This window comes from Salmo salar, chromosome ssa02, assembly GCF_905237065.1.
Source record: "Salmo salar chromosome ssa02, Ssal_v3.1, whole genome shotgun sequence".
Taxonomy (NCBI): Eukaryota; Metazoa; Chordata; class Actinopteri; order Salmoniformes; family Salmonidae; genus Salmo; species Salmo salar.
Genome location: NC_059443.1, coordinates 61768624 through 61791202, shown reverse-complemented (window position 1 = coordinate 61791202; position 22579 = coordinate 61768624). Strand labels below are relative to the sequence as shown.

The 22579-nt window shown below is 44.2% G+C and overlaps 1 protein-coding gene and 1 non-coding gene across 2 annotated transcripts; both read right to left on the bottom strand.

The window, feature by feature from the left end:
• On the bottom strand, positions 1-22513 carry LOC106588633 (protein RRP5 homolog). Its single transcript, XM_014177810.2, has 35 exons — positions 22429-22513; positions 21323-21452; positions 20987-21124; positions 20562-20726; positions 19497-19658; positions 19084-19204; positions 18607-18782; positions 18213-18320; positions 17734-17940; positions 17186-17310; positions 16019-16082; positions 15617-15763; positions 14516-14767; positions 13936-14061; positions 13544-13738; positions 13103-13276; positions 12390-12603; positions 12043-12195; positions 9968-10077; positions 9179-9672; positions 8966-9028; positions 8778-8874; positions 8581-8670; positions 8289-8394; positions 7809-7986; positions 7579-7635; positions 7229-7351; positions 6784-6906; positions 6339-6507; positions 5360-5632; positions 4827-5077; positions 2995-3163; positions 2675-2828; positions 2141-2306; positions 1-626 (listed from the first exon to the last, which is right to left on the bottom strand). Exons 2-35 carry the CDS (start codon positions 21428-21430, stop codon positions 455-457), a joined length of 5430 nt encoding a protein of 1809 aa, XP_014033285.1. The 5' UTR covers positions 21431-21452; positions 22429-22513; the 3' UTR covers positions 1-454.
• LOC123739869 (small nucleolar RNA SNORA53) lies at positions 4546-4786 on the bottom strand. The gene has a single exon (XR_006767980.1). It is a non-coding gene; the product is annotated as a small nucleolar RNA SNORA53 (small nucleolar RNA).
• Positions 22514-22579: the final 66 nt, after the last annotated feature.

The window sequence follows — 22579 nt, the reverse complement described above, 5'->3', positions numbered from 1 at the left end:
TCAGTTAGTATCATTTATTTTATTACAAAATGATAGTCATTCTATTCAGTCAGGTCAGCATGCTTTTTCATCCATACATACACAAAAAAAGTCAATTTAGTTTAAATGGTGCTATTTATACAAAATGGGTTAAAACGACCAGGTAGAATGACCTCCCACATTTCCAAGTCCATATCATGTGTGACATGTCACCATTTGAAAGCTTTCAAGCAATTAACAAATGTCTTCTCTGAATATCCAACAGCAGGGTGTCCATCTGTGTGTGTGTGTGTGTGTGTGTGTGTGTGTGTGTGTGTGTGTGTGTGTGTGTGTGTGTGTGTCGAGGCTGTTATGACACTCAGGTCAGGCTTCCCTTGAGCTCATTGCCAGTTTGCCTCTTTTCCCCACAGTTGCACAACAGCTGTTGGAAAATGCCCAAAACATGACGTACGTGTGTGTGTGTGTGTGTGTGTCTCTATCTGGCGGCCTCGGTCCCTTTAGACTCCACGTACTCCAGAGCCTTCTCCTTGACAGCCTGGATGCTCTCTGGCGTGCCGTTCTTCTTCTCATACTCCAGGTAACGCTTGAAGAAGAACTTGATCCTCTTCACCGCCACACTCAGGTGGATCACACGGTCAAACACAGCCCTGAACACAGGAAACAGGATGTTAGACCAGGTCACATGACAGGAAACACCTTGCTACCAATGACAGTGCATTCGGAAATCATTCAGACCCCTTGACCTTTTCCACATTTTATTACGTTACAGGCTAATTCTAAAATGAAATAAAAAAAAACTCAATCTACACACAATACCCCATAATGACAATGTTTGCAAATGTATAAAATAAAATATGAAATATCACATTTACATAAGTATTCAGACTCTTTACTCAGTACTTTGTTGAAGCATCTTTGGCAGCGATTACAGCCTCGAGTCTTCTTGGGTATGACGCTACAAGCTTGGCACATCTTTATTTGGGGAGTTTCTCTAATTCTTCTCTGAAGATCCCTCAAGTTCTGTCAGGTTGGATGGGGAGCGTCACTGCAAAGCTATTTTCAGGTCTCTCCAGAGATGTTCGATCGGGCCCAAGTCCGGGCTCTGGCTGTTGGAAGGTGAACCTTCGCCCCAGTCTGAGCTGAAAAACATCCCCACAGCATGATGCTGCCACCACCGTGCTTCACCGTAGGGATGGTGCCAGGTTTCCTCCAGACATCCCGCTTGGCATTCAGGCCAAAGAGTTCAGTCTTGGTTTCATCAGACTAGAGAACCTTGTTTCTTATGGTCTGAGAATCATTTAGGTGCCTTTTGGCAAACTCCAAGCGCGCTGTCATGTGCCTTTTACCTTCAATGCTGCAGAAATGTTTTGGTACCCTTCTCCAGATCTGTGCCTCGACACAATCCTGTCTCGGAGTTCTACGGACAATTCCTTCGACCTCCTGGCTTGGTTTTTGCTCTGATATACACTGTCAACTGTGGGACCTTATATAGACAGGTGTGTGCCTTTCCACATCATGTCCAATCAATTGAATTTACCACAGGTGGACTCTAATCAAGTTGTAGAAACATTTAAAGGATGATCAATGGAAACAGGATGCACCTGAGCTCAATTTCGAGTGTCTGAATACTTATGTAAATAAGGTATTTCTGTTTTTTAGTTTAAATAAATGTGCAAAACAATTTCCAAAAACCTGTTTTCGCTTTGTCATTATGGGGTATTGTGTGCAGATTGAGGATTTTTCTTTTTCTAATCCACTTTAGAATAAGGCTATAATGTAACAAAATGTGGAAAAAGTCAAGTGGTCTGAATACTTTCCGAATGCACTGTATATGGTAGTTAGCATATACCCTCAATAACACCTAAATTCATGACTGGTTATGTGTTACAAAAGTCAAATTAATGAATACAAGTTTGTCAGTTGAAGTGGTGTTGAACTTACATGTACATATTTCCTAGACTAAAGTTGATCCTATTTAATATTCAAATATGACATGTTTTCATAAATGAAATATTACCGGGTTAGCCTGGTCCCAGATGTGTTGGTGATTTATTGCCAACTCCTATGGTCACTGTCATGCCAAACAGACCTGGGATCAGGCTATTCCAACGTCGTTTCGTAAACAAAACAAAACCAGTGAGGTGCCGTCGGGCTCACTCACCGCACTTCCTTCTGGGAGCCGTGTTTGACCATGAGGTCTATGAAGACGGACCACAGGTCGGTGCGTTTGGGGTAGCTGGTCAGGATCTTGTCCAACATGGTCTTTCCTCGCTCTACGTCTCCGTAGCGGAACTCCAGCTGGGCAAACTTCGCTATCAGATCCACATCTGAAGAGGAGGACGACGGAGAAGGTGGATGGTTAACATGGAGATACTGTATGTAAGGTGTTAGTACTTTTTTGTCATAGAGTCAAAAAGGTACTAACTAAGAGCTGTCAACCTGGAAAAATGACTTGGCGAGTAGATCTGTTGAAAGATAAACGGACTGAGTAGAATCAGGACAGGAAAGATTGGCAATACAGCCAGAATTCCACAAGATGGCGCCATTGCCAACTTGTTTATATCAATCCAACCCAGTGTCCAATAGGAGCTAGAGGTCGAATGGAGAATGTGTTGAGGTATGGGGCTCCCAAAAGGTGTGTATGGGGCTCCCAAACAGTGTGTATGAGTCCTAAAGGTAATAACAGGGGCCTTACTGTCTTTGTTAGGCAGGCTCTTGATGGCCCTCTGTAGCAGGGCGCTGGCCGCGTCACTCTGACCCTGCTGAAGCAGGAAGGTCCCGTAGCTCAGCCACACAGCCTTCTCCTGACGGAACCTCTTCACCATGGTCTTGTACAGACCTTCCGCCTCCTACACACCATTCAACAGAAGAAACCTTACAAGCTCAGAAAGAAACTCCCAATACAACATCTAACGTGCTCTAATACGACAAGTAAATACGTGAAGTATATCCCTTTTTTCATTGAGGAATGTTAGCCGTTTTAATGAATGTTTGTGAGCCCTGGCAGTAAGCTACCTTAGTCTTCTGACACTTGGCGTAGATGTCAGCCAGCTGCTGGTAGACGGGCATGGGTTCGCAATACTGCACGGCTCGCTCAAACACCTTCTGAAGACTCTCCTCTGTCCCATACAGGTTCTCAAGGTTCAACAGAGCCACCCACACATTCAGCTTCTCCTGCTCTTCTCTGCGGGAGAATACACGCGTGTTATAGAATACATACGTTAAACACACTTTCCTTCTTTCTCTTTCACTCTTTTTTTTTGTGATACATTTTTGTACGAATTATTTGATGACAGACAGGATACAGACATTACACACAATCAACACTAGTCTAGGGTTTTTAAATTATATATATTTTTTAAAGGCGGTATGACGGTATTTTATGTTTTTGAATAAATGTTCTAAATTTGCTTTATGAGTAGTGCGTGACCCTAGGGCGGCAACGCATATTTTCTAAGTGATTTTCAAATGGGTCTTTCTACATTCTGATTGTTTAATACTGTTCAATTCAACCCCAAATATTTGTCTACATTTTTCTACATTTCTGCATTTCCTGCACTAATTTGAGCTCATTTCCACACTGCCACGTAGGCCTGCACGATACGGGCAAACAATCTAGGCCTTATTTTTAACCAAATGTGGCAACTGCGATTTGACTTGCAATTCAGAGCAAAACACTTGGGTGAACTGTTGGAATCATGGAACTAGAATGATTATTCTAATTCTATAGTTAGAATATAATAGTGGGCACTTTGAATAGTGTTGTTTGACATGACAACGAATTAAAATGCCAGGGAGGAGTTATTGTGATAGGGTAGGAACCAAAGTGTTGACAAGTGTCTCCTTGGGGACCCTATAATCTTTGGCTACATTGAATGTTTTCTTTAAGCTACTTAATTTAGCTAACATATTCATGCTTTGCGTATTCCTCTCTGATTTAGAAGATACTGTTGATACTGAAGATACACGTATTATCAGGCTATATAGCTGATTACGTTTGCTCTGACTCAGTACATTTATTAGCTAGCTAGCCAGCTAACTAGGGATTAGCATTTGCGGCAAATAAGATTAAGACCCAATTTTCTAAGAAAAGACAAACTAGTTGTTTGCAGATGTAAGCAACACAAACTAATAGTGTAATTACAGAACACTAGTGGATTTATATTAAGAAGCAAAGTGAAAACGGCATCGTTGTCATCAACATTGTTGCATGTGCTGCATTGACCATGCAGACTGAACGCAAGTGTCTCCTGGGCGAGGAACAACAAACGCGCTCCTTGAGTGACGGGGGGCGGGACTAGGTCTGTGGAAACGGGCATGGAGAGAGAGCAGAGAGATGACCCAAGTAGCGAAGTAAACTAGAAAAATGGACGTTACACAAAGCGTATCCCATTTAACAAACCCAACATTCAAATACCGTTTTAGAAGGTCAAGTAAAAAAATAAATAAACCGGTCCGTGCATCAATACCGGTACATCATAAAATACGGTATACTGCCCAGACCTAATCAACACATTCATATCCCCCCCACGCCAACCCACCCACAGGACCCGTTTTCTTCTTCGTGTTGTCCGCCCCACAGCCTAGCTGCGCTGGTAGAATCCCCCTAGTAGGACTGAGGGTTGCCAGAGCAACAGTGGGGCTGGGCGAGGCAGGTAGACTGCTCTCACACACCAATGACTCAAGCACCTCCAACTGTACAGCCAGAAAGCTGCTGAGGGCCTCCAGGCTGGAGTTGCAGCACTCAGAGAGCGACGACAGCACCAGCACAGGAGAACCCTCCAGAGGTGGATCTAAGGAGCGTGTTATGAACACACACACACACCTGACCCCACCCCACCACTAACCTGAAGGAGATAGTCTTCAGAGCCCTCTCGGCCACCGCTCTGGCCTGTTCTATCTGTGTGGCCTGCAGGTGGAAGGCCATGAACTGCAGCCAGAGCAGAGAGCTGTCAGGGGAGCTGAGTAGCAGGCGCTCAAAGCTAGCCGCCGTCTGGGGTCGCAGGCCTGGGTCCATCAGCTCCGTCTCCAGCTTGGTCAGGGCCTTCTCAGCCTCCCGCTTCTCCACCTCCTGCTCATGGCGAGACTTCTTCTGGGGCTGGGGGGACGAGGGGGATGAAAGCAAGGAAAGAAGAAGAAAGGATTTAGAGGAGAGTGGCAGTTAAAGAGAGGAAGGAAAGAGAGATAGAGAAAGGTCATAAAGACAACACCAGTACTATAAATAATCCAAGGGAGAGGTCAAACGTACACCTCCATGAACATTTTGGAGGCTGTACAGCCATTATAACCCTCATAGCAAAATGCAATGCAAACATTCCTTTACTACGCGATTTCCTTTAGTAGGTAGCACTCATAGTGCAACCCCAGCATTACTCCTTACCTTAGTGTTCACCTCGTCGTCCTCCCCGTCGCTGGAGTCCTCTCCCCCCAGGGCAGCGGATGCTGGTTTCAGGGCGCTCAGCGCTGCATCCCAGGAGAACCCTCCGGTCACCTGTAGTCTGGCCGGCTGCACTGGGACGGGCTTCTCCACCTCCGCAGGTTCCAACTTCTTTTCCTCCTCTACTTCTTCTTCTCTGAAGTACACCTCCACTCCGCTGTCGCTGTCCTCCCCTTTCCCCGTCTTCTTCTTCTTCAGAACTTTTTCTGCAGTTCCCTGTGTTAAGACACAAGATAAGTGATTATATGGATTAGACATTCCAGTCCCCAGTCGAACTGCTAGGGCAATCCAAGTTATACAGAGATCAGTGCTTCCTCTATTCTGTGTAGTAGTATTAGTATCAGTGACATCATGGAAGAGGACAGGTTTCTTTTTAAAATAGCTTATTATCTAAATTGTATTACACGTATAATTTTTTTAATAAAAAGCACTCGCACATCTCAGCTATCTTGTTGCAAATGTCGTATCACTTTGTTGATTGAAACTAGAAAGGATTAGCTTGTATTTCACCCTCAGTGGGGTCACTAGAAAGGATTAGCTTGTATTTCACCCTCAGTGGGGTCACTAGAAAGGATTAGCTTGTATTTCACCCTCAGTGGGGTCACTAGAAAGGATTAGCTTGTATTTCACCCTCAGTGGGGTCACTAGAAAGGATTAGCTTGTATTTCACCCTCAGTGGGGTCACTAGAAAGGATTAGCTTGTATTTCACCCTCAGTGGGGTCACTAGAAAGGATTAGCTTGTATTTCACCCTCAGTGGGGTCACTAGAAAGCAGAAACATCCGGTTTTCAGGGATCCAGCATCTCCAACGTAGCTTCCTTTTCCTCTGAAAACTGGATGTGGTGACCCCGCTCAGGCGTTTCTGTTTTACGCCTGCTACGTTAGATGACCTTGTATTAAGAAAAGAGGGACAAATAGACACCTGCTTGCTCTCCGACTCTGTGCGTTTCCTCTTCTTGGTGGCGTCACGCTTCTCCTTGGCCTCTCCTGTCACGCGCAGGTGCAGCCCCAGGGATTCTGGGATAACGTCTGGTTTCCCAGTGTCCTCTTGGAGCAGAGACAGATCCACCAGCCCTTTTTCTTTGTCGATGCTGAGAGGAACAACACATTCATGTTAAAAAAAACTAAATGTAGAAAACTAAAAACTCCTACACATTGGTGCTCTTGTTTGCTCCATAATAACCCTGTGGGTCACAAACATGTTCAATAAAACAATTAAATCTAGGTTATTACCCCACAATATGACTAACAACTTCCTTGTTTTATGGAACACCCCTATTCAAGAATTAGATGGTCAGGAAGGGCCAACCTATTCCCCTAGCAGTGGTGTGGTTGTACCAAATGATTGTAGGGGGGGGGGGTCTTACCTGAGGATCTTGGTGGTGAGCAGTGTGGACTGTGGTACTTTCTTGGCATAGTCTTGGTGGCTAGCCACAAAGTACTTAGTGGCCTTCTGGAACTGGGCTCTGCCCTTTATGGATCTAGACAAACTGTCAAAAACAAAAAGGCAACATTTTCAATTAGCTATATTACCATAGCAACAGCTTTTCTACGTTGGGTTTTCATAATCATAATTGATCTTCAGGAAAAAGCTGCATGATAATTTCATATCTTCCCAGACCATTGTACATGTATACTAAAGGTGTGAATATGTGAATCTGGAGATATATTGTCTAAGTATAATACAGAAGTAATGAAAACCTTACATGTATTTTTCATTCATAGTTTCATGTCTTTCCAGGACATTGTAAAGGTATGTCATTTTTTGAATAAAAGGGCTGGTTTCTATAAAGGGATAATGGACTGAGTTACCTAACAAAGACTCCCTGTGCATTGACAGTCCTCACATAGCCTCTGACGATCTGCCCCTCTGACAGGTCTTCCAGAGACACAATCTCTGGGTCCTTTACTACTGAGGCCTTCCCTGGGTTCGTCCTGAAAGATCATTCAAATGATTCATTTAGAAAATGCCCTTTTCCACTGCTCAAAGCGCCTAACATAGATATATGATGATAGTTCGAATGGACCAGTAGAATAGAGGAGAAGAATGAAGAGAGAGACATGTATAGGGTGTCGTTATTGCTTTGGGAGTTATTTCCTAATACACTTGAACTCTTTAATTCACTTTGTCCATGAAAACCAAGTCAGAGAGGGAATCATACCTCGAAGGGCGGAGGGACAGCTGCCATTTGCTCTTCGCCTCTCCTACAATGCAGCACCTAGAAAGAGCACAAAAACATTAACACATTACTTAGTTTAACCTTGAAATAACTTGAATTACATAACTCTCTAAAGCTGGTCTTTTATTTAACACTCCAAAACCATTTTAACTTGACTAACTTTTAGACTGGTCCAGTTAGCCTTTAACCCAGGTTTAAAGCGTGCCACTGACCTGACCAGCTGGTCCTTGCTGTACCGCTCCAGAGGTTTTGGCTTATATTTGTCAGCCAGGTCCTCCATGGCAACTGTTCCCATGGCGCTGAATGGCAGCTTCACCAGCAGACCCAGGTTTGGATCTAGCTTCTGCACCAACCCCATGATTACATGGCCCTTCTCCAACTTGTGTACACCTGACAGTGATTGACAACCAACATTACGAGTGAGTAAATGCAACTACAACACAGCGAGAGAGCTGTATATGGTGAGTTGACCTGTCTGTATTGATGGTTCAAAGTTTAAACGTTGGTTATAAGTTGGTTATACCTTGATATTTCTGTATTGGTGGTTAGAAGGACCTATTTTCAATATACTGATGTTTAGAAGGTTCTATGTAATATTCAATGTACTATTGATGGTTGGAGAAGGGTCTTATATTCACTGTATTGATGGTTAGAAGAGAGTGGTGTGTCTTGTATTTATTTTGTGTTCTTACCATTGAGAGACAATGAGAGGCGTGAGGGCTTGGAGGAGCTGACTGTCACCACCTTAGCACTGACCGCCTGGCCCAGCTTGAACAGCTTCTCTGGGTGTTTGGCATCCTGAATTCATAAAAATAAAAAAGATTTCAGTGAACCTATTAGGGTGAACACAGATCCATACAGTATAAGGGACATCTGAGGGATGACACCATCTTCATTTTACAGTTTTACAAAAATGTCTTGAGGTCTTTGAGGGAATTCCCCATAGAAGGAATGAGAAAAAAGTTAAGTGTATATAAAACATACTTTAGGGTCAGAGGTCATGGCCAGTTGTTCAACAGTTCCAGTTACTGAGGGACCAGTAGTCACTTCTAGACACTTCCTCGTTGGAAAGTACTGAGGAAGAAATACACATTTAACACAACTAGTACTACTACTAAACATGTTTCACACATTCTGTATAACAAGTCACTTAACTTCAATTTACGTTTGTTCAAACTCACCTTTGACACAAAGCAAATGACGTCGTCTCCGACCTGATAACGCTTCAGCATCTCTTTGGTCTTGACAGGCTTAATATCTGCGTCTTCTTTCAGTTTACTGTGACCAGAGAGGGAAAGATGATCTAACAAGAAACCAAAAAGGCACTATAATAACAGAATATGTTTTTCTAAATGTTCAGAACATTTACCTGGGAAGAAGTGTGAGTTCAGGCATGGAGTAAGTGAAGTTGGGATGGGAGAACGGCAAGAACCTAAAAAAAAGAAACAATATATATTTGCAACACTAAAATAACGCAAATATTTCAAACAGAATACCTGTAATTCAGAAATATCCTTCAAATGATCGAACTATATAAAGAAAATGTGACTACTTAAATCTGTTACGATATTGTTATCCTTACCTGTGACTGTTGCCCTCCCGTCCTCCGATGACCCGGGCTGTGACCTCACTTCCTATCTTGAGGAGGGACGTGGGGAACGTTCCCACGCACACCACTTCCTGTATCTCGGACACGTGCACGCACCCCGTGCTCCCGTCCTCTAGCGTCACCAGCACACACGTAGGCTTCACTTTCTTCACCTTCCCCTTGACCACGTCGCCGTAGCGATACGTGCCCTTCGACCTCTTGGAGTCGGAGATGAATCTCTTGCGTTCGGGCGGGGCGAGTTCCCAGGACACTAGGGGGAGACCTTCTAGTGCCTCGCAGCTGGATTTGGTGACGGTGATCGTCAGGGTTTTACCGGCGGTCAGTTTCTCAGAGTCGAAGCGGAACGTTTCGTTGGGGTGATTGGTGGTTTGGATGACCGTCAGTTGGGCCGTGTCGCCCAATGAGATGACGGCAAAGTCGCGGTCGGCGTGATGCACAGTGGCAGTGTGTGTGGACCCTGCCTCCACCTATAAGGACACAGGTTATGAACTATCAAGATTTTAAGGCTTTTCAAAGTGGAAAAGATTGTTTAGACCATAAGGGTGCAGGGAGTTTCAACTTCAGGGATAATACAGATCTATTGCATTGAATGTTTTCAAAAAATGTTTTACCAAATTAACCACATTATCCACTATTGACCTTTCAGCCACCCAATCACTCATAAAGAAGCTTCACGTAGTCACAAATGATACTAGTAAGGCAGTGTTCCAAACGCACTATATAGGAACCAGGGTGTCACTTGCGATGCAGCCTTGTACTCACCTCTTGCCTCTTGCCGGTCAGTTTAGTCAAGAGGGACACGTAGACTTGAGAGGTCATGAGGTCAACGTGGAGGATTACCGGCATGCACTTCTGTCCCGTCGCCAACTTACCTGAAACATTACACACATTTAGTTTACATTATAACTATGATGTAACAGTCAAAACATTCCCCATGTGTCACACTCAAAAGATTCCTCATTTTGTGTCTGGTAGAAGGGTAAACAAAGCTCTATTATTGGGTTCATCGCGATGACTAAGGTGCCCGCTTGACCCTATCCCCTCCTCTCTCCTCCAGACCATTTCCGGAGACCTTCTCCCCTTACCTCACCTCGCTCATCAACTCATCCTTGACCGCTGGCTACGTCTCTTCCGTCTTCAAGAGAGCGAGAGTTGCACCCCTTCTCAAAAAACCTACACTCGATCCCTCTGATGTCAACAACTACAGACCAGTATCCCTTCTTTCTTTTCTCTCCAAAACTCTTGATCGTGCTGTCCTTGGCCAGCTCTCTTGCTATCTCTCTCAGAATGACCTTCTTGATCCTAATCAGTCAGGTTTCAAGACTGGTCATTCAACTGAGACTGCTCTTCTCTGTGTCACGGAGGCTCTCCGCACTGCTAAAGCTAACTCTCTCTCCTCTGCTCTCATCCTCCTAGACCTATCTGCTGCCTTTGATACTGTGAACCATCAGATCCTCCTCTCCACCCTCTCCCAGTTGGGCATCTCCGGCGCGGCTCACTCTTGGATTGCGTCCTACCTGACAGGTCGCTCCTACCAGGTGGCGTGGCGAGAATCTGTCTCCGCACCACGTGCTCTCACCACTGGTGTCCCCCAGGGCTCAGTTCTAGGCCCTCTCCTATTTTCGCTATACACCAAGTCACTTGGCTCTGTCATATCCTCACATGGTCTCTCCTATCACTGCTACGCTGACGACACACAATGAGTCTTCTCCTTTCTCCCTTCTGATAACCAGGTGGCGAATCGCATCTCTGCATGTCTGGCAGACATATCAGTGTGGATGACGGATCACCACCTCAAGCTGAACCTCAGCAAGACGGAGCTGCTCTTCCTCCCGGGGAAGGACTGCCCGTTCCATGATCTCACCATCACGGTTGACAACTCCATTGTGTCCTCCTCCCAGAGTGCTAAGAGCCTTGGCGTGACCCTGGACAACACCCTGTCGTTCTCCGCTAACATCAAGGCGGTGACCCGATCCTGTAGGTTCATGCTCTACAACATTCGCAGAGTACGACCCTGCTTTACACAGGAAGCGGCGCAGGTCCTAATCCAGGCACTTGTCATCTCCCGTCTGGATTACTGCAACTCGCTGTTGGCTGGGCTCCCTGCCTGTGCCATTAAACACCTACAACTCATCCAGAACGCCACAGCCCGTCTGGTGTTCAATCTTCCCAAGTTCTCTCACGTCACCCCGCTCCTCCACACACTCCACTGGCTTCCAGTTGAAGCTCGCATCCGCTACAAGACCATGGTGCTTGCCCATGGAGCTGTGAGGGGAACGGCACCTCCATACCTTCAGGCTCTGATCAGTCCCTACACCCAAAGAAGGGCACTGCGTTCATCCACCTCTGGCCTGCTGGCCTCCCTACCTCTGCGGAAGCACAGTTCCCGCTCAGCCCAGTCAAAACTGTTCGCTGCTCTGGCACCCCAATGGTGGAACAAGCTCCCTCACGACGCCAGGACAGCGGAGTCAATCACCACCTTCCGGAGACACCTGAAACCCCACCTCTTTAAGGAATACCTGGGATAGGATAAAGTAATCCTTCTAACCCCCCCCCCAAAAGATATAGATGTACTATTGTAAAGTGGTTGTTCCACTGGATATCATAAGGTGAATGCACCAATTTGTAAGTCGCTCTGGATAAGAGTGTCTGCTAAATGACGTAAATGTAAAAGTCAAAAGATTCCCCATGTTATGTCTGGTAGAAGTTCCACTGGGTACAGGGTCAATTCCATGTAAATTCAGTTAATGCAGGAGTTACAATTGTAATTTCAATTAATTTCCTGAATTGAAAGGGGATTGAGCCCAACCCTGATTGGACATATAGTGAATACTCACCCGGCACATTGTCCTTGGTGGCCAGTACGGTGGCTGCGCTGAGTTCGTCTGACTTGAAGGTGACACTCCCATCCTCCCTCACCTCGTCTACGCTCATCTTCATCTTCTGGCCTATGGTCACCGCAGACAGCTGCGTGAATAGGTCAGAGTCACCTGTCAGAGACAGAGGGAGGAGGAACAAGAGAAAAGAGAGAGTTAAAGCTAACTCTTAGCATAATCATTTTGATCAATTTAAATTGATTGGAATAGCACTTTTGAACCTACTAGGAAAAGGGAACTTAGCAAACGTAAGAAAACTAATAGTTCCTAGAACAGTTGACAACAATGTTACAACTCAACACACGTACCTCTGCTGGCCATCATCTCCATCACGGCCTTCCTCTCCTGCAGGCCTTGGATCAGCCTGGCCTGGCCGTCTCTCTTAGGGGAGGTGACCTCTGACACCTTGAGACTGACCAAGAACCTGTGCTTCTCCTCGTCCAAGTTGGTCACCTTGGCAACCACCGTATGGCCCAGCTGGAAGTGAGCCCCCGTGTCGCTGACGAACTTGTCACTTATGGCCTGGAGGAGAAAGAGTACGTCAATATAAATGATTCTATACTAATGGCTTTTAGACAATGTTGTTGATGATTTGAAGGAGAAAGGAGAGCTGAGCTGCATAAATTCTACAAAGAGACGAATCCTGAAAAATATTCTGTTCCGATAGGGTTTCTTTGGTCCACCATATGATTGAGCTTCATATCCTTGTGGATCTTTGTCAGGGTGACTATACCTTTTCAACAAACTGCATAAAATATTCTTAGCTAACTCCCATTGACCCCTACTAACTCCCATTGACCCCTACTAACTCCCATTGACCCCTACTAACACCCATTGAACCCTACTAACACCCATTGAACCCTACTAACACCCATTGAACCCTACTAACACCCATTGAACCCTACTAACACCCATTGAACCCTACTAACTCTTAGTACATTCCAATCATTCCAATTTACTCCCACTACCTCCAATTGACTGAGGCTAAATGCCACTAGTAACTCCTTCCCAATTAACTCACCGCTTTAGGGGCCAGGCCAACCAGGCCATAGGGGAACTCCACAAACACTCCGTAGGGCATGATGTTCTTGACCCAGCCAATCAGTTGCACCCCAACTGTGATGTCAGAGAACTCCTTAGCCACCACGCCCCCCTCCTCCAGGAATGACTTCACAGTGGGCTTTTTAGTCAGGGTCTTGAGACAGGCAGGGTTAAGGGAAAGGTACTGTGTAGTCGTACTACAGTAAAAAGCGGTTACGATGCCCTTTAGTAAGAGGTAGTCGTTTCCTTGGTATAGCCACTACATTCTAAACACAACCACGACAGCCAGCCGCAATGGTGAGACGAACACAACATTCAACCACACTGATGAGAGCGGTCTGTTATGTTTTGGGCTATGTGTCTGAAATCAATGTGTGAAGGTAAGTGAGCGATCTGAAGTTTAAAAGTATGAAAAGGATACAATATTCGGTTTCTTCTTGCTGAGGCAGACAATGTTGGAGATGATGTCACCCTCTTGCAGCCCCTCCCACAGCAGTAGGCAGTTGGACACGTGGTCGGAGAGGTGCATCATGGGTAGCAAGGCGGTGGTCTCCTCTGGCAGAATGGACACCTCCAGACCGGTAAGGACTTTACTCACCACCTTAACCTCCACTTTCTAAAACAATAAAAAGACAAAAAAAACTGAACGCAAAGATCAGTTTAGACTCCAAGCCAACAATGGAGATTAACCTAACACATTCAACAACTGCATAGAACATGCAACTATATAAAAGAGAGACCATATTTTTTTTACAAATTCAGAAATGATTATATGTGTTAACAATATGAAAGAATGTGCTGCCATTTTCTTACCTTCCCAACCTCAAAGTCAAACGTGGGTTTAGGCGGTGCCTCAGTGTCTCCTCCTGCCACTGCCTTGAAGGAAAGAAGGAGCTTCTCCTTCTCCACGTCACAGTTCAGCACTTTAGCCTTCACCACCTGAATAGAACAGAGAACCAAGGTAGCCATTAAAACTGTGTTTAGAAAGGCAGCCCAGTTCTGATATTTTTTCCACTCATTGGTATTTTGACACTTAACATCAGACCTTTTCACGTCAGATCTTTTTCAGATGTGATTGGTCAAAAGACCAATTAGTGAAAAAGAGATCAGAATTGGGCTGTCTGTCTAAACTAAGCCTTCCCTGTTTTGATACAGAAGTTTAAAACTGAACCTTTTCTGACACCGGCAAGACAAACTGGTGGAAGAACTTCAATTAAAGTGACCGTTTTATGTGTCAAAGTTCAATAACTATCAGTAGGCTACTTCAAGGTTATTCAAGAGGACAATTAGCCTATATCGCAAGTAGAACACAGAAAAACAACCACAAATCGACAACGCATAAGAATTATCAAGATACAGAAAAGTTCCAGGCAGCCATTTTGTTTCCCCTCACCTGTCCGACGTAGAACATGTTCTCAGGAACTATCACCGGCTCCGTGCTGAGCTCGTTGGGGGGCACCAGCCCCTTGACTTCGCCGTAGAAACAGACGATGCAGCCAAAGTCCTTGACACAGACGATGAACCCGTGGGAGACGCGACCGCGGCGGGCATCTTCGTAGGTCAGGAACAGGGGGAGGGAGGAATCTACCAGGGCCATCTTCCTAGTTAGGGTCAGCTTCTTCTCCTGTGGGTCCACCGACAACACCTGAGACAGAGGGATGGAGGGAAACAGTTTTAAACTAAGAGATTAAACAGCAAACCAGACAAGCAAGTACAGAGTACGTTAAAACCTCTTAAGGATCTCTACAGATCGGTGTTCCACCCGCGGGACGGTTGAGCTAATGTGCGCTAATGCGATTAGCATGAGGTTGTAAGTAACAAGACCATTTCCCAGGACATAGACATATCTGATATTGGCAGAAAGCTTAAATTCTTGTTAATCTAACTGCACTGTCCAATTTACAGTAGCTATTACAGAAAGAATACCATACTATTGTTTGAGGAGCGTGCACAGTTATGAACTTGAAAAGTTATTAATAAACCAATTAGGCACATTTGGGCAGTATTGACAAGATTTTGAACAGAAATTCAATGGTTCATTGGATCAATCTAAAACTTTGCACATACACTGCTGCTACCTAGTGGCCAAAATCTAAATTGCGCCTGGGCTGGAATAATACATTATGGCCTTTCTCTTGCACTTCAAAGACGATGGAACAAAAAAGATCTAATGTGTTATACTCTCCTACATTCATTTCACATTTTCACAAACTTCAAAGAGTTTCCTTTCAAATGGTATCAATAATATGCATATCCTTGCTTCAGGTCCTGAGCTACAGGCAGTTAGATTTGGGTATGACATTTTAGACGAAAATTGAAAAAAGGGTCAGATCCTTATAAGACACTTTTTCATCTACTTATTAGGTAGATTAACCTACACCTAATATTTGCTAAAGAGAATTATGAGTAGGTGTTTATTTCATCAATGATTGGTTCCCCAAGGTTAAAGGTCACAACAGTTGACCCTTTCTAAAGGTTACACAGTACTACTGACCCGGCACTTGATGGTCATGCCCACTGTGTACTTCTTCTCGGGGTTCTTGAGGATGATGTCAGAGAGGTGTGTCCGTGGAACCAGGCCTCTGATGTAGTCTGTCACCTTCACCATCATGCCATGGCTCTGGAGGGATGTCACCGTGCCCTGGGAGAGAGAGAGGACAAACTGGGTTAAAACACACGCCACTAGGAATGCACAATTCCCGGTTGGAAGGTTCCTGGAATCAGGAGCAAATCATCCAGAATCCCCCAACCTGGATTTCTAGAAAACCTAGAAAAGTTACCAGAATTTTTCCACCCTACACACACACTTTAATGGGCAAATGTGGTTTATTTTTTTGAAGACCTTTCAGAGGTGTTGTGTGAGAGAGAGACAAACTAAAAATAAAAAATATCTTACCTGAACAATCTGTCCAGGGTGGATGTCATGGTATCTTCTGAAGAACGGGGCATTAATGACGCTCCTATAGGAGAGACCGCAAGGTTACAAGCTGGAACAAACAGATATCCTTTACAAGCTGGAACAAACATACGTTCTTTACAAGCTGGAACAAACATACGTTCTTTACAAGCTGGAACAAACAGACGTCCTTTACAAGCTGGAACAAACATACGTTCTTTACAAGCTGGAACAAACATACGTTCTTTACAAGCTGGAACAAACAGACGTCCTTTACAAGCTGGAACAAACAGACGTCCTTTACAAGCTGGAACAAACAGACGTCCTTTACAAGCTGGAACAAACAGACGTCCTTTACAAGCTGGAACAAACATACGTCCTTTACAAGCTGGAACAAACATACGTTCTTTACAAGCTGGAACAAACATATGTCCTTTACAAGCTGGAACAAACAGACGTCCTTTACAAGCTGGAACAAACAGACGTCCTTTACAAGCTGGAACAAACAGACGTCCTTTACAAGCTGGAACAAACAGACGTCCTTTACAAGCTGGAACAAACAGACGTCCTTTACAAGCTGGAACAAACAGACGTCCTTTACAAGCTGGAACAAACAGAGGTCCTTTACAAGCTGGAACAAACAGACGTCCTTTACAAGCTGGAACAAACAGACGCCCTTTACAAGCTGGAACAAACAGACGTCCTTTACAAGCTGGAACAAACAGACGTCCTTTACAAGCTGGAACAAACAGACGTCCTTTACAAGCTGGAACAAACATACGTCCTTTCCAGATGTATTGAATGGAATTGAAAACGTCACACACATTTGCAACAGGGCTTTTACGCACACACGCTATTCTAAGTCGGGTTCGTGACCCCTAGTGGGGTTGCTTGGGAATTGTAGTGGGGTCACCCCAAACAGACAATTAAAAATACAGATTATTATATGGGACAATATACAAACGTTTGAGAAATGATAACTTGAAAATTACTATTTCATTGAATTAATGTATTTATTGTTTCTCCTAATTTTGATAGAAAATATTGAATTGGTTAAGTGTTGATGTAAATCATTAGATTTGGGGGGGGGGGTCGCCAGAAATTCTGGCCAAGAAAATGAAAACCACTGCACTACAGGATGTCCATCCACACACACACCACACTTACTGACGCAGGCTGACCAGGTGCACCTGCTCCATGGGGCTGAAGTCCATGATCCTACAGGTGTGTTCAGGCTTGGCCATGACACGATTCAGGTTGAACGCCTCCCTGGGCTCCTTCATGTGGTTCCTCTGGAGACGGGAGAAACGGAGCTATCAAATCAAACCCCTGCCCCTAGGCCAGTCACAGACCACATCAGTCCACTTTCACTGGGCCAGGTCAAAACAGCCATGGGTTTGAGGTTTTGCATTGTTTTTAATGTTGGTTTGTCACATGATCCAAGGGGCATGGGCTCACCATTATGTTCTCACCATAGCTGATGAACTTCCTCATTCAAAACCGTCGCAATATTCTCTACAACACTGTTTTTATCCTTAGCATTTTGGCAGTAGTAAGGTGCTCTACCAGGTCTACAAAGAGGGCCTTGGCTATAGTTAGTATGGTACACCAACAATATGGTCTACCAGCAATAGGAACTAACATGTACAAAGACACGAGTTGGTACTTAAACTCACAAGACGTAACACAAGTATGGTCTAACAACACGGACTCACATGTACAAACACCACAGTCTGGTCAGGCAGCTTCAGCATGGCTCCAGACAGGTGATGGAGAGCGGTCATCTTGCAGCCATGCGCCACCTCCCCTATCCTCTCAGTGGCCACCAGGTCCACATCGCCCCCTGGCTGCAGCAGGTGGCTGCGCAGGGACAGGCCCACCAGCCGGGTGGACGGCTCCACATAAAGGACGCAGGCCTTCACCTGGGAGAGAAAGGGGTCAAAAGTCAATAAAGGTCAACTGAATGTAATGTCTAAACTAGATTACAGTCATAATTGGCCAATTTGAAATTCTCACGAATTGCTTGTTTTTGTTTTGTTATTTGAGGTAGAAATTTGTACAACTCTTGCATGTACGATTACTGTTGAAAAACTCACTTTCATACGATGCAAAGTCCGACATTCTATACCATTCTGTCTCATCCAACTGTGCGACAGACTGATTGGCAATAGCCTAATAGATTGTAAATTCTTACGTTGTCTCCCTCGCTGAATGTGGAGGCCTGTTCTGGTTCCAGGTGCATAAAGTCCACCAGGCCGGTGAAGGAGGAGAGGAACTCCAGAATCAGACCGTGTAGGGTCACCTAGAACCACAGGGTCAACCACAATGAAACAGGAAATCAACATATTATTGACTTCAAAAGAAGAGACCTCTCAGATATACTAAATTGCAAGTTCTCTAGTTGCTATCAATATTACAAAAAGTTTATACGTCAAGCAACAAGAGACATTTGCCAACAATACTAAGCCACGAAACGGTGTAATTGTTCATTTAAAATCATAGGTGTAAACCAACACTTCTCTGTGCTTAGACTTAGACTACTAATATGTATAAGATTGTTGTTAGAATACAGTATTCAGTCAATGTACCTTTTTGATCTGGGCTTTGACCAGTAGGCCAGGCAGCAGGTTGGTAAGGGTCCAGCCGTGCTCTGTGTCTGCAACGGCCTGAGCCACCGCCGTGGGGCTGATGGACAGACGGACCACACGCCCATCGTTCTTCACCTCCTCCAACAGAAAAGTCACATACTGGCCCACCTTCAGCTCTGCAACACCAGGGTTGTTGTATTCATTAGGCATCAAATGGAAGAAAACAGACTGAAACAGGAAGGGGCTACCCATACTCATTTATATTTTCCGTTGCAAAACATTGTAAACTTTTTCGATTGCGAGCCACAATGAACATGACCCAGAAAAGTCACATTCAACACAATTAATAACACATTAGTAATTTTGACGTCTACAGAGTACATTGAAGAAATGTATCAGACCTCTGGAGAAACTAACAGCGTGACATTGAATGGAATGTGTACTATATTTGATGTGAAAGGGGACTCTTTTAGATACCTTTGGGACTATTGGTTTTGTCTTTGGCTGCCTGCTTGGGCAGGAAGGCCTTGGTTCCCTTGATGCCGAGGTCAACCAGGTGGCCGTGATCCTCAATACTCTCTACACAACCACTCAGGATCTGAAACAAAAACGTGACATCAGTCTTAGCCTAAAATATGACCTCAAATCATAAACAGGATATCACAACTTTTCTTTATTTTTCTAGCTCTTCTTAGACAAATGCCTCTATGCCTTTAACTGAAGGAACTGGGCCCAGACACACAAAACGTGACCCTGACTCAGTGACCCCCCCCGAGACAGACTGTGCCCCGTTCCGACTCGTCAGCGTATCATCACTGAAGAGGAGATCACGGGCCCAGAGCCTGTTTTTAATTTGTACTATATCACGTATACTGTAGGTGTTGACTCACCAAACCAGCCTTCAGAGAGCCAGTACTGAAGCCCTTGTTGACCTCTTTGGGGTTGATTGATAGCTGAATGCTGACCGATCCTCCTTTGGCAGTGTCCAACCTGGCTACCACACACCTGACCAGCATGCCCGGGGAGAAGAGACTGGAGAGAGAGAAGATCTCCTGGAGAGAAAGACCAAAGTGGATCCATTAGGATGTGTTGTTCACACCTCATTCGTACAGTATCAGGCATTTTCTTCTGAACTCCGTGAGGTCAGAAGAACTCAGAGCACAGTTCTTCTATATATGGTGTAACATGAGGATAAGACCGCTCAGGCCGTGTGTAGACTAGTTCATTAGGTTTGTTGTATTCTGATCAAGGACTTTAGATCATGCATCTACTCTACATTTAAATATGTCTACCGTGTCCACAGTGTCCGGATTCCCTTTCCCGCGCTATATTCAAATGTCAGTAAGCATTCTGCAAACGGTGGCATAGGCAAAAGATGATAATAGCACAAGAACTTGATGGCAGTAGCAAAATAGTGTAACTAGTCAACTAGCCCCTGTAGCTAGCCAGCAAGCTCGGAAAGCTAAAGGGGTTAGCATAACCATCTCTATAACTCTAGCCAAACAAAATTGTGTTTTTCAAAATATTAGCCAGCTGGATTGCATTTATGAAGCCAGCAAACACGTTCCTCACACACTATTTCCCCCACAACAATATAATGAAAAGATGGCTCTCGCTCCCAAAAAACAAGTTTCTAAAGACTTGCCGTTGGAATGCTGATGACCTCGCCCACTAAATACGCTTTCAGTAGCCTGATTGCGTCCAGACTGCGGAGAAATCTGCACACAATGCGTCCCTGAGGTGATCAGCCTTATATGAACCCAACGCGACTTTTGTGCGCCTAGAACTGTCTTTTCAGTGATTATCGTATTCTGATAGCAGAACTAGCATCTATGTGTCAAGTGAGGACATGTCCTTAGTACTGCCTTATTAGACATCTCAAAAACAAGTGCACAGCCTTTTACCTATATAAAACAGAACAATCCCCTCGGTAGGAGTTAGATTAAATGTGTTACCTCTGAAGAAGCAGAGTCCAGGTGGTCACTCAGTATCTTGGTGTACGAGTCCGAGATATTGGAAATGTTCAGGTATCCCAAAAGGCCGCTGGGCAGGTTAATCGTCACCTCAAAATCTGCCACCTCCTTCACACAGCCCAGCAGTAGGGTACCCACCTTCAAGCTCTGGGGGTAAAAAAACAGGATTGTGTTCATTAGTAATCAACCAGAAGAAAATGTACTGAAACATAGAGGGACTCCCTGGACTTGTCCAATAAGAAACACTTGTTTACCCCTTTCCCTGTTACACAATCTTTTTTAAAAAATGCAACGTTGTGCCCTTATGAGCATGACCCAGGTTCAGAGCACATTCAAAGGGTGTGCAAAGGAAATGAGATGGCAGAGAAATATAAAATGTTAAAACGTATGTTGTTGATTGAACTTACTTTTAACTGTAGGATATCTACAGAGGTTGTTGTATTGAGCTTCAGAGCCTCCTCTTTGCTCGTCTTTTGCCTCTTAGCTTTCTTCAAGGCATCCTCTTTCTGTCCCTTCCTTTTCTTGGATTCCTCTGGTTCATGTGTCTGAAAGAGTCAACCACAATAGTATCTGTATTGAGTCAGAATAATGATTGAGATGCACATTTGAGCTTAGCTCTGGTCCAGGGTGTCAGTAGGTTGCACTGTCGCGAACGAATCTCTGGACCAGAGCTAACTTGAGCTAAACCACAATAAGGTTCGTATATCACATTGATGATTGACTAGACTCGTTTTTTTTTTTACCTCAAACAGATTGTCCACTTCTGTATGCCTTCTCACAGGTTCTGCTTTACTTTCAGTGGTCTGCTTGGTTTTACCTCCACGAGGGAAGTCCTCCTCCGTTGATGCCATGGTTGTTTACTGATTTAAAGGTCTACAGAGACAAATTACACAGTGAATGTTATCAATCAGAGAGGAAAGGGGGCGACAAGGGCTCTTTTAGAACACATGCCAGTGGCGGAAAAAGCACCCAATTTTCATACTTGAGTAAAAGTAAAGATACCTTTAAAGAAATTGACTCAAGTAAAAGTTAGTCACCCTGTAAAATACGACTTGAGTAAAAGTCTAAAAGTATTGGGTGTTAAATGTACTTAAGTATCAAAATTAGAAGTATAAATCATTTAAAATTGCTTATATTAAGCAAATCAGACGACACCATGTTCTTGTTTTTATTAGGATAGCCATGGGCACAGTTCAACACTCAGACATAATTTACAAACGAAGCATTTGTGTTTAGTGAGTCTGCCAGATCTGAGACAGTAGGGATGACCAGGGATGTTCTCTTGATAAGTGAATTGGACAATTGTCCTGTCTTGCTAAGCATTCAAAATGTAATTTGTACTTTTGGGTGTCAGGGAAAATGTATGGAGTAAAACGTACATTATTTTCTTTAGAAATGTAGTGAAAAATATGAATACTAAATTAAAGTACAGATACCAAAAAAACGACTTAAGTAGTACTTAAAAGTATTTTTACACCACTGCACATGTCAAGCAATGTATGATTGTACAGTTTCATATATCGACTATTTCTAATACACCTATGATAAAGCTTTTGATTGTGAACACTTTGGCATTCCTACATGCACATTGAGTGTATTATTTACCTTCTGCTTCACAAAATATTTAACTAGAATCTTGATGGCTTGCTAACTAGCTACATCCCCACTAGCACATCTCAAAACATCAGCTGCATTGCTAACGTTAGCTAGTAAGCTACAGTCCGTTAGCATGCAAGCTATACAAACCAGACAATCGGTTAAAACAAAAAAATACAACAATCAATACGTGCCAACGTTTTCCTCGATTGTACATGTTTATACAAATGTTACATCCACCAGCAAACTCTACCTTTTTCTTTTAAATATCCAGTTCAGAAGTTGGTATGCAAGCTCACATGTGTGGATCAGAAGCACACCAAGTTTTCAAACCGGAAACTGACTTCAGTGGGCGTTTCCCTAATTGTCCATTCACGTCCATCTTTCAAGTGATTGACGTTTCA

What these genes read in the sequence shown, in the direction of transcription:
- LOC106588633 (XM_014177810.2), bottom strand. Translation starts at nt 21,430, where the DNA reads ATGGCATCAACGGAGGAGGACTTCCCTCGTGGAGGTAAAACCAAGCAG. An exon ending in TCAAAGCCCAGATCAAAAAG is followed by an intron (nt 18,321 to 18,606) that starts GTACATTGACTG and finishes CTGTGGTTCTAG; the next exon opens with GTGACCCTACACGGTCTGAT. An exon ending in CGGGAGGGCAACAGTCACAG is followed by an intron (nt 9,029 to 9,178) that starts GTAAGGATAACA and finishes TCTTTTTTTTAG; the next exon opens with GTTCTTGCCGTTCTCCCATC.